Raw genomic sequence first — 13058 nt, forward strand, 5'->3', positions numbered from 1 at the left:
TCTTAGCGTGCTTAAAATTTATGGTATTGATAAAAATTTATAAATAACGATCAAATAGTAGAGAAATTGTTTTAAATGAAAGAACTATTATCGTATTAAAAGTTAAAATACATAAATTATATGAACTATGCCTCATTTTGTTCAGTTTGGATAACGTTTCCTACAAAATGTATTTTGTTAAGGGAATTAAGGCAATTACGCTAAGAATTTGATGATAATCATAAGTTAATGCAGCATCTTCCGTAATTTTTATAAATGGTTACCAATAAGTTTCCTTTATCATAGCATAAGTAATACATATTGTTATTTAAGAATCTATAAATGTGAATGCTTATGTATAGCAGAATGAGCAGAAAGCTCGTTGACAAATAAAACATTCTATAATCGAGACATTTTAAAATTTATAAATATTTTCTTCCTCTTTCATAAGTACCTTCTTCCTTATCGTACAAAGATGAAAATTTAATTTACATTCATCTTTACATTCATATTTTTGTTATAAAAACCAATCAATTTTCTATTCAAACGATAACACATGTATGTATATCTCAGGAATAACAAACACTGAAATTTACGTAAATGAAAAGAAACATGCAAGTTAAGCGTGTAAGATCAACATAAATAGATAATAACTTCTTTTGTTATAGATTTCATATATTTTAAGTGAAGAGATTTCTACATACACCTACTTATATGGAATACATTTAATTGAAATTATCAAAGCGTCAAGGACTCTAGTTAAAATACATAATCATCCATACCGAAAGGAAATGAATGGAACATCAGGATGAATGAAGTTCCTGGATGTTGTATTAAGATATTTTATCTGCAAAATCGCAAGGGCAGAGGATGCAGATTTACATAATTGTTGCAATATTTATCAGAAAATATTTTATCACAATACAATTTTTTATCAGGTTAAAATAGAAATAGCTTCTTGGTTGTATTTCCTCTCCTCTATGAGTATAAAATTCACGACAGCCGTTTTTCTCGCCTATTGCAAAAGGGGAAGGCCGGATGTCACATCGAAAGCCTAACTTTCAAGTTTGGCTTCGATCACATCGTTGAAATGTTACGTCTACTGATACTGTAAGTAAGAATTTACATTGAAAATTAAGTAACTTTGACTATAATCATTTATATTTATATTTATAATAACTTAATAATTAGTTCAATTTAATAGTATAGTAATTTATTATATTAATTTTGCAAATGCTTCCAGAGTGTCCCTGTGCGTCGTTATAAACGCCGGTCTAAAACTCGATGACCTGCTGAAATATCCTCGCAGTTTACAACGTTTGTTTGAATTTAAGGCTGCTGTTGAAACGAAGAAAGATGAACGTGAAGTATGTAAGACCGAAGAATGCAAGCTGATTGGTAAGTAATAGATATATGAGAAATAAGATTTTGTTTTCAGTTTGAAAATGAAACGTAGCCTTTATACAATTCCTATTAAAAAATATTTTTATCATATAAAGCAGGAACAAAAAAAGATTTTTAGTTCTCTGCAATCTTGATTTGAATGCCTCTTTAATAAATACAATGATCGATCATTTTTTCAATCGTCAATTGTAAAATAAAATTTCGTAATTTTATGCTTATTATCTTCTAATTTCTATTTTATGCGAAGCGAATAATAATTTATATATCGCTTGTAAGTTTGAAAACGATTAATTGCCAAATTTTTTGCCTTCGCGACACAGCACAATTGATCAAGGGCAGTATGGACGTGTCCGTGGACCCATGTGACGATTTTTATGAGTACGCTTGTGGCAACTGGTCGAAAATCAATCCTCTTCCTGAAAATAAGACCTCCTGGAGCTTATGGGATATGGTAGCCGAGAAAGTCAGGCAACAATCTGAAAGTTAGTGTGTCCATGTTATACACGCGCTTAAATATTGATTGTTTTACCAATAGTAGCTTTCGCTTTATGCCTAGAGTATTAGCATTACACTAAATTATCACATCATAGTAGCTTCACAGCGAAATACAAATTTATAAAAACGACACTGTACTTTAACGTTTTATCGTTTTCTCAGATATACTTTCGGTTAAACCAAAATCTGACGATCTTTACGCGGTGAAACTTTCTAAGAAGTGGTATCACAGCTGTATGGATATAGGTACGTTTTCAGCGTCTCATTATGTATTTACAGAAAAATATAGTAGTAATGATCGATATAATCTATTTATAAATCATTATATCGTATTAAATCAATAAATTTTATTATAAAATTTAATTATAAATTGATACATTTAGCTTTCTTTAAGCTAAACTAAGCAACTTCCTTCTTCAAGTTCGTCGAGTCGAAAAATAAAATATAATAGAGAAATGAAACAATAATCGGTATAATTATATATAAAGATTATATAAACAGAGATAAATCGGATGTAAATTAATAATAATAACAATAATAAATGTTTTACAGATGCCATAGAAAAAAGAGGAGTGGAACCAATATTGTCAACCCTATGGAGACACGGAGGATGGCCACTTATCATGGAAGAGGGAGAGTGGGATGAGGATATATACAACTGGCAAATAGTCGATGACCAATTTGCTCGTTTATTAGGATTTAACGCATTTCACGATTTACATTACGTCCCACTATCACCTGAAAGCAACCATACGATAATTGTACGATTATAATTCATAAAAATCTACTCTACTACGATCGAGGACAAAGATTTATATATTCGCTACGATAAATATTATTTTTCGATATTTCAGATTATGTTACCTCATTTACCGCATGGTGCATATGAGCTTATTACAGTCGAGAAAATATTGAATTTAGACAGCAGCGATGAAAATAACGAAAGTGGAGAAGGTAGCCAGGAAAAAGGAAGCAGGGAAAGAGCAGAACAAAAGCAGCATGAAGAGAATGACGAAGAAGATGAAGAGGAGAATGAATCAGAGGACGACTGGAACACTGTAGAAGAAGATGAAGAAGGAGAGACGAGGAAGAAGAAAATGATTGCTAGAAAATACCAGAGAAAATTAGGTCACGCTAAGAAGGGGCATAATAAGAAAAAAGTCATGCATAATATCATTGGTAAAAAGAAAAAGACGAAAAGAACTAAAAGGAATATTATAAGCGAGAAACCTCTTCATAGACTATTGCGTAAACTAAAGGCTAATAAATATAATAGCAACAATAAGGTCAACAATAATGGACATTTGTCACGCAATAAGTCGATCACAAAGAAACATAATATGAAAGATAAAACGATAAGGAAAAATTTACGAAACCACTTAAGTCGCAATAAACATAATAACAAGAAGAAGAAGGTGAAAGAGAACAACGAAGAAGGGGAAGTATTACGCAAGAGGAAAATACACAGAAGGAAGATTACCAAGCAATTAGGGCATAGCAGAAGGATGCATAATAAGAACAAAGCATTGGGAAAACATACCTACGAAGAGAAGATGAAGAAGAAATTGCAGAGGACTGGAACGAAAGCAAAGGTTCATGCCGGTGAAAATCATAAGCACCAGAAAATTACAGGCGCCACAGCGCATCACGTTGCAAACAAGATGAACGTTTTGAAACATAGGCAACTATCCGACTATACCGAAGATACGTATGACGAAAGTAATAACAACGATGAATATAACGAATATAACGAATATAGTGACGAAGCTAACGAAGACGATAACGAGGAAGAGAACGACGATGATAACGATGAGAATGACGAAGATGACGACGAAGATGACGACGAGGATGACGAAGATGACGATAATGATGACTATGATAATAATTACGAGTATGATGAAGAAGAAATTGAAGAGCAAAGACAAAAATATCGAGATCATATATTAAATGTATCTTTAATACTTTCCAAGGAAAGAGGAATTGAAATATCGGAGGAACAAATGGTGAAAGATATCGAAGATCTCGTAAAATTTATCGTTAATTTGACAGAAGTAAGTAATCTATTGTTTTTACGTATTCTACATTAGTTCGTAACTAGACTGCAGATTTTATGCAAACATGGGAAACTCTAAGATCCATAAAAATCCATAGGATGCGTATAATGTGCAAAAATACATGTATCTTGTAAAAATACATGTATCTATGTAATATTTAATAAATAAAGCAAATTATTTGCATAGATTTTAATCTTTTAACTATGTTCGGGAAGATATGAATTTGCGTGAATATAATATAAATATTTGTTAATAACGATATTTATTTATTTCAGATCGTATATGCCGTTGAGGATGACGATAATAACATCGAGAATATAACGCTTAAAGAATTGCAACAATACTACGAAGATTTAGGTCCTATTTCGCGTACTAACAGAGTAAAAAATTTTATTTATTTTATATTCCACTTATATAAGACTCGCGAATATTGAAATGAAAATTTATATAATTTACGAATATCTAGATAAATTGGGTGAGAAAAATACAAAAAATATTTTCCGAGGCTGGATTGGAGTTTGATAACGACGTAGAAGTTTTTGTACCGTATCCCAAATATATGGAAGAACTTCATACCTTGCTCGCAAAAACTCCAGAAAGAGTACTTGGTAAATTGATCGATGTTAAAGATATTTCCATTCTAATCGAATTAAAATATTAAATTCTTTCGTTTGTTGCAGTTAACTATATTCATTGGCTCTTCATTAGTAAGATAATGGTAACTGGACCATCAGAACTAACAGAATTGTATGGACAATGGTCCCCAGAGTGGTTATATTTCACAAGGTTTGTATAATAACACGATTCGTTGAAAATTGTTAAAATTACACGTTACTTTAATTTGTATTTCCATAGAGAGGATATGTGCCTGGAAATTGCGCCACTCGGTAAACTAGCAGGATACGAATACATTAAACGATATCTGCCAGAAAACGTAGCAAAAATGGTAATAATTTTAATTACGCGCCTTCCTACCTTACGGAGATAAAAAATATTTTCAACGTTTGACATTCATTAACATCCCTTGAATATCCAAAGGCCAAAGACATGATCGATGATATACAAAAGGAAATCGAATATCGGATCGAAGCATCGGAATGGATGGACGCTGATACTAAACATTTTGTTTTGGACAAATTAGTGCACATGAAGAACTGGGTTGGCTATCCAAGTTGGCTCCAAAACTCTACACTCGTAAAACGCTACTTCCGAGGGGTAATTTTATTTTAAATAATAATCAATGATGGGAACTCAAGCATGTAATAGGGATTTATAGTCTTGAAATTAATTATTACGTTAATCGTAACTTTAAATTAAATCTACTAGAAATTTAATATTCGTTAAGGTAATCTGTGTATATACATATATATATATTATAGTTAACCTTTCATGGTAATGAATCGCGTTTCATATTTTTAAAGTTTACAGTCGGTACTTCGTTCTACGAGAACTTCCTCAACTATGTGAGATACTCTAGATGGAAAAACTTACGACGAATGGTAGATAACGATGGCGATACGTAAGCTTTCGTTTTAAAATAACTAACTTTAAAAAGTAACTTAAATGTCGTATTTATGTTAATCGATGTTATACATATTTATGCATGATATACAAGGTATATATCCACATGTATACATCTACGTGTATATTTATGTATAATATATATACCTGTATAACTTTGTAGTTACGAGATGGATCCCCTGGAATTGAATGCTTTCTTCATACCAAACGATAATTCTATATGTACGTATTTCAAAACATATTTTACAAATATAGAATTATAGAATTATGATACGATTAATTATATTTTTCTTGATCAAATACGAAGAATGGTATAACAGACTATATTCTTTCAATACAGCAATCACGGCGGCAGATTTGCAAAATCCATTGTTTGCTCAAAATCGACCTTGGTAAATAACAAATTTTTCAATATTTACATACATATGCCGTATTGAAGATATTTAAATATAAATATAATTATTATTATCGAATGTAAAATTGATTCTTCAGGTATGTGAATTTCGGTATTATTGGTCTCGTCATGGGTCATGAAGTAAATCACGGATTCGACGATGAAGGTGAATTATTATGAAAATATTACAACTTGACAAATAATGAACAAGACTTAATGTATCAATTGAAATTAGGTCATCTTTATGACGAAAAAGGAAATCAAGTGGAATGGCTAACTGCAATGGCAGACGCTTATGATAAGAGAGCAATATGTTTCGTGAACCAATACGATGGTTATAGTATCATCAAAGGAGAAAATTACACGATCAAGGTTCTTGACGTTAATTCTAACTCTACAGATATATCGTAACTTATTTTTATACAGGAATTTAAAGAATTACTGATTTCATATAAACATTTTTTAACTTTGCCTCTACTTTTATACGAAAATAGTATAATCAGCAGCAATTATATGAAATTACTATATTTTATTTTAACTCGATATTGCTTGAAACAGAAAAGAAAGTAAACGATTAACTTTTTAAATTTGTAAACACCTAATTTATTACGTTAAATGATTTAAGCTAATTAAATAAACTCGCCCTAATTTAAAGTTCATCTATACCCTGTAATTTAAGATAGAACGAATTATTATTCGAGCTAAAAAATACAACTGAGTCTATGGCAAATGTTAATTATTCTAAATATTTCAGAATTATGGTAACAGAACCGCAGGTGAAAATATTGCGGATTCGATGGGTCTGCACGCTGTATTCGGTGCTTATAAACGCAGGGAACGAGAATGTACAAATGCGGACCCTGCTCTACCAGGACTAGAACAATTTAGCAACGACCAACTTTTCTTCTTGTCATTTGCAAACGTAAGTTTTTGTGACACTTCTTCGATTAAGACATCAATTCTTCAAATTTAAAATTAATTTAAGAAATTTAAATATACGCAGCCTTCTACATAAATTCAGTAAGGATTGCCTTTTTACGTTTAAAATTGCTAGTAAAAATGAATAAATAACTGTTTTGGAATGTGATATATTCCTACATTCTACACGACACATTGTTTTTTTAGGAAAAATAAGATTATTTCTCTTCCTCTTTTGATAATATTTTTAAATTTATTTTCAAAATTATTAGATATGAATGTGATATTTAAACAGAGATAGTAAAATTTGTCCTATTGTGTAACTTAAACATTAAAAATTTTACTTACAGTTATGGTGCGAAACAGCAGACAAAGAAGAATTAATATCTCAGGGCAAATATGACGTGCATAGTACGGCACGTTTAAGAGTTATTGGTCCGGTATCAAATTCAGAAGATTTCGCCAAAGCTTTCAACTGTCCAGTAGGTAGTCCTATGAATCCTGAGAACAAATGCAACATATGGGAATAATTAGAAATTTTCGAAACTTTGATAGATTTTCACTTACAGTTTCTATAACGTAATTTTTTTTTTTTTATTGAAATATAGCTTACGATTTGCAATTTACTTTCATACTATAAGTTTAATTCACAATTACCTACTTCTGAATAATCCTTGTAATTATCTTACTTAAATTCTTTTCAATCTATATTATGAATTATGCGATCTAGATATATTAAAATAAAAAATATGAAAAAGCTAGTAATTTATATATTTCGAAAATTCATACGGTAAATTCTAATTATATTAAATTCAGATTAACATTAGTTTATAAATATACTTTATAACATACTCGTAACAAACATCTACTATGTTTTCGCATCAATGGAAAACACGATACAGCCTAGACTATAATTTTTTTTTTACCATTAACCATATTAGTAAATCAGTCCTCTCTCAATGACAGACTTTTCAGTCCATCTATTGAATTTAATCTTAACGTTTTTTTTTTTTTTGCACCATCGCCTTTCTATAAAACTCAATTACTTTTTATCGTATATCGCCTTGAACTCCATATTACACGAAAGAACAAAGATGTTACATTAAGGCATCAAGGTAGCCTTCGACGTTGCACGCTTTACGAGAAGCGAAATGCAATGACTGCGAACGATCACGCAGACAAAATTAACTATAATATCTGATTTATACACGTTAGCGACGGTTAACGTAATTTGAAGTATAAGAATATTCGTTCAAGCTGTTGCTCAATGCTAGATTGTAAAGATTAACCTTTGCATTGGAAACATTACTTCGTTCAGTATGATATATATGAAAGGAATATTGAGTGATTTTTTTATGTACAACGATCATCAATGGAACAAACAAAGAGAAATTCATAAAGAGATTTTTGTCCTCTCGTCGTCTTTCTCGCGAATAAATGTTTTCAAATTACTTTTACAGACTTCTTGAGTGTTTAACATCTCGTCCATATCTTTTGAGTAAATTTTGTAAAGGCCATAATAAACAATAACGAAACTGTTGATATTATATCCCATAAACGAAAGGGGCAAAGTTGAACGTTTCAGCTAGGATTTGAAATTTCTCGTCAATCCTTCGTTGAAACGAATTCAAGCTGTTTTTTCTCAATTATCTTTAATACCTAACCAGTATGCAATGTGCGGTATTTGTTCAAACATTTTATTACCGAATAAGAATCGGCTATTAAAACGTTATCAACTTTGCAACAAAAAAAGACGCAACAAATACGCGAAAAATGTTGCTCGTTCGATAAAGATAAAAGACTATCGAAGAAGGAACCGAAATTGTTATCGCGAAGAGCGCAAGGGCCGTTGGCGCATAACGGTGCGTTAACCGGCAATAAGTCATCCGCGTTATATCAAAAGTGTAAGCGCCTAACCGCATTGCATCGTTAACAGCGCAAGTGTTGCAATTCGGTGAGACAGTTGTAGATCGATGTAGGGACAGTAAATTAGATCAGGCAAAAGAACATTACCTAACTGTAGCACGAGCGCTCATCTTCAGACACAGGCCTCCAATACTTTCACAGATCAAATAGAAGTGGTGAAACTGCTCGATTATACCGGTACATCGAATGGGTATATATCGCATTTGCTTCAGCCAGAGAAAGCACGCTCTGATTCATCGGAATAAATGGCCACAGTTTAGAGCGGATGCATCCCATTATAACGTGCACATCCACTGATAAATTATCACTTTCGCTCGATCGATCGTGATATCCTGATAACGTGTTTTGAATTGCTAAATTTGCAAACGTGCGGTCGGGCCTTTTAACAGTCGTGGTCATGTCGAGATGAATTCTTTTTCTACTTGTTGCATAAGTAACCGACGAGGTTGCATAAATAACGTGAACAGGGGTTGAATTATTTGAGAACGACACGAATCGTCCGTGTTACGAGCTACAAGTACATCGAAATATGCATGTATAAGGTGTCCCAATCTTTTGACTAAAACGGCAGAATAGCAATGGCGGGAAAAGATCGGTAATAATTTTATTCGCGCCTGCGTATCTTACAAGAAATATTTTTAATGTGCGTTAATGCCCCTTAAGTAATGTTACACGTTACATTGAAATACATGCAATGCCCCAATCTTTTCCAGCGAAACTTTATCAGTACTCTCTATGATGTAGAAATAAATAAAATAGCTAGTGAATGTTATTGTACAAACGGAAGTTATTGGAAGCTTCATTAGGATGTTAAAATAAAAATTCAATGGGAATGGTGAAAGATCAGGCTGCTACGATACAAAAAGATTGACAACCAAATTACTAGTCGTTCATACTTCGTTTCATAACGTTTATCCTTCCTGTCGATAGAAGACTGACAGCGGTACAAAATTGAATTTATTACTCTACGAAGCTCATTTTATTATTTCATTTGTATGATCTGTATCATCGATTCTTAGTATTCACCATATGTGTATCGAGATTTGTACGATATACTTTCTATATCTGACTCCTTTTCCGTCTCTATTGTCCCTGCTGGCCAGGCTAAATTCTATCTGTTTTCACTCTCTCTCTTTTATTCCTTAACTCTCTGTCGTATGCATTTATTAACCGTACTTTAACCACGCTTAATTTCCTTCGAAGGAATTTAAACCCATCTACTTTTCTATTCTTTTACGTTTTAACCATTTCTTCCCTTCTTTTAAATTTTCTGCTTTTTCTCCTATTTCGCAATTTTAATAGCTTTAGATTCGTTCCTTAAAAACTATTCTTCGAATACTGTTTCGATTGCAACTTAGCGATTATCGATCTTTTATCGAATCGCCAGAAGCAAAGTACGCCTTTCAAGGACGAAAGAGAAGTACCGCGTTCTACATGGCAACATGAAAAACATTTGTGTTCCTGTTAAACTACTTTCATACCTGTCTCTTCTCATCTTCACACATCGCAGACTCTCCTCTTCTCTTATTTTTATCGTTTTACTATTCTACTCTCTACATCATTTCCCATCCTTTGTTCTCTGTTTCTTTTCGTTTCTTCGGTCTTCCGCGTTCCTGCTTTTATCTTTCACCTGTTCTCCGAATTTCTCAATTTCTCATTCACAAATATCTGAAATAATAAAAACTATCCAATTATCACGTTTGTCTTAATTTCTCAACGGCGAGTTGTTTTCAACGATTAATCGTTGCTGTATAATCGTTGTACTCTATCCACGTACAAAGTAGATACGAAGATTGAAAATTATGAGTGAAAATTTTAGATCCGTCAGAAGATGAAAACGCGATGAAATAAATACTTCTCGCGAGGAGATTCATCGCGGCGAGGTTAAAAGTAGGAAAATCATAAACCGTTCAAAAGATAGGCACGATTACAGAAATCGCGTGTGCGGAGAAAATCGTAGACTAGGACGTGATTTAATAAACACGAAGGATAAAACGTTTGAGGTTCGCGCAAGAAGGTCGCGAAAGAACAATCGGACCTCATAAAAGTGCAAAAGTTGCACGCGTACGCAAGCCGGAGCAATCGCTTTACGTAACAGTTATCTCCGAAACTAATTTGCTATGTTTCCCCGTTGACGCGCCGCTGTCCAGAGATAATCATCGGAAAAACTATCAAGCAAGTTCCTCGAGTTAATTTAGCCGTTCGTGACTTCATTTATCCTTGCTCGTTTATCCTTTTTTTTCTTCGATCACGATAAGCATTAATCTTCTTCTTTCTCTTTCTTTACCACGTGCAACGTGTCCATAATATTAAGTCTGCTACCATCCTGGAATTTTTATATTTTAATTCTTTGCTCGTTTTAACAAACAGAGAACGTACGTACCGTTCTAAGAAGATGTTTAACATAAAATTAGAAGGAGAAACGATGCATGCCAATACGGATATTTTTTACCTCCTTAATAAAGATAGAACAAGTTATCCTTTGACGTTAGTAAGATACGATCTATGACATTGTACACGGAAGACGAATATGTCCGTCGAATTGGCTCGGTAACAATTAACTCGATGGCGATTGAATACCGAGCTGTTCCTCAAAGTGTTTGCGATATTCTCCTATCCTCTTCAAAAATTGATCCACTTCGCTGCGAAGATAGACGCCTCCATAGTCCACTTAGCCTGCCTATCGAACTAGAAGGAAATTTCGAGCGATACATCAATGCCAGCGTAGCGCCCGCTTTATTAAGCATAGAACAGTTCGCCTCTGATCATTTATTAAATCTGAGCAGTCCGTGGCACCGCGTTGCGCGATGCGATTTATGCACGAAGAAGATTCCTCGAGTCTCGCAACGTGCCGCCGCGGCGAAACCGTGGCCGATGTATAATAAAACGGACACGGCGCGATACAATCGAAACTGTTCTAGACCGATTAAGACGAATTTCAGGATTCGCGAACACCATAAATCTCCGATCGTAAAAATCCTAGGTACCCGCCGCGCTATCTCACTCGTATACGATGAGGTGCTGATACAATAAACCTGTGACGCAATCTTGCATAATGTATCCCTATCTTAACCAACATCCCACGTTACCACCACCTGTATTCAGCACGAGTTCACTGATTGCACAAACTTTCTGCATCCAGGATACGAGCGTGTGTACACGTTGGACAGTTGAATCCGTGTGTCTGCGTGCCCTACTAATGTACCAACGCGACATTTTTCGGGATAATTGAAGCAGTCGCGTTTAATTACCTGCCGCATTAATATGCGTCCTGATCGAATTGACCGAACCGCAACAGCGAATCGTTAAACTGTTTCTGACGATTAACACGACGCTCGTTGATATTTAAAGATCGATATATTTGATAAACGTATTTAATTAGTCTGTATGAGATACGAACTTCCGTCTTTGATTTCTCGAAATTTCGTTTCTGTTAAATGTAAGATAAAATTTACACCGAGGAAATGATAAATTTGTAAGTATACCGTTTGAATGGGCTCACGTTTATGCAACGATGAAAAGCGATTTGTATAATTTGATCGCTATCGATTTATTATCTTCGTCCCTTCCATCCGTGTGTCCATAACAACATGCTAAAGGATATAGTTAAGATGCATGAATTCCAGTCGATCGGGATTCACGTATGTGCATCTTAAGCAGCGATGTTCTTAAACCCTTCGTGTTTCAATGACGTGCGCTTCGTAAAAACGTATGAGAAAGTCTCGCTGGCAGAAAGCATGTTGTTGCCTTAACTGCATCAGACATAATAGGTTTAATTGCCATCTCTCCTTTTCAAGTCCTCCCTACATGAATTACGCGATCTAACTTTTTATAGAATCTTTCGGTATCGTCTCGTGCACATAGATGGTACACGTTTCTTTTTTTTTTTTCGTCCAACGTAAAAAACCTAACCCGAATCTATTCCTTCGTGAAAAATGTCAGATAGTAAAGGTCTCGACAAACCTGTTCATCACGAAGAAAAAGCTTGTAGAACATCGATGTAACCGTGTATTAACTTTACGTTGTGACCGATACATCAAAGTTAGGACCAAAATTAATTTTATCGAAAAAGAATGTAATTTAGCATCCAACAATGATCTCAAGTGAAATTTGAAGAACGAATCTCTAAACGATGTGCGATTAAACTTTTAGCCAACCATACTCGTCAATTGTTAAGATTGTTCTTCTGTTGTTACGTTCGTCACGATTAATTTCATCTTTGCAATAAGCCTGATCTTCCGTTAACTATCCGCTCATCAGCACAGTGCGGTAAAAAAAGAGTAACGGTGAAGCGTACGCGGGCGTTAATGGACCACGTTATGGCAACGCGTATTAAAGGATTGCGAAATCGAAAGTACGAGGAAAGT

The 13058-nt window shown here is 33.8% G+C and overlaps 1 protein-coding gene across 1 annotated transcript; it reads left to right on the plus strand.

Moving 5' to 3' along the window:
* Nucleotides 1-776: 776 nt before the first annotated feature.
* On the plus strand, nucleotides 777-7391 carry LOC117206340 (neprilysin-11-like). The gene is given in 19 exon segments (XM_033445586.1): nucleotides 777-1005; nucleotides 1008-1089; nucleotides 1223-1377; nucleotides 1704-1865; nucleotides 2041-2124; nucleotides 2431-2639; nucleotides 2733-3929; nucleotides 4208-4312; nucleotides 4399-4540; nucleotides 4613-4718; nucleotides 4788-4878; nucleotides 4971-5147; nucleotides 5354-5451; nucleotides 5617-5675; nucleotides 5794-5845; nucleotides 5946-6013; nucleotides 6083-6219; nucleotides 6602-6769; nucleotides 7116-7391. Coding segments are annotated over 19 exon segments (3486 nt in total). The 5' UTR covers nucleotides 777-791; the 3' UTR covers nucleotides 7296-7391.
* Nucleotides 7392-13058: the final 5667 nt, after the last annotated feature.

This window comes from Bombus bifarius, unplaced genomic scaffold (genome assembly GCF_011952205.1).
Source record: "Bombus bifarius isolate JDL3187 unplaced genomic scaffold, Bbif_JDL3187 scf7180000008006, whole genome shotgun sequence".
NCBI classification, from domain to species: Eukaryota; Metazoa; Arthropoda; class Insecta; order Hymenoptera; family Apidae; genus Bombus; species Bombus bifarius.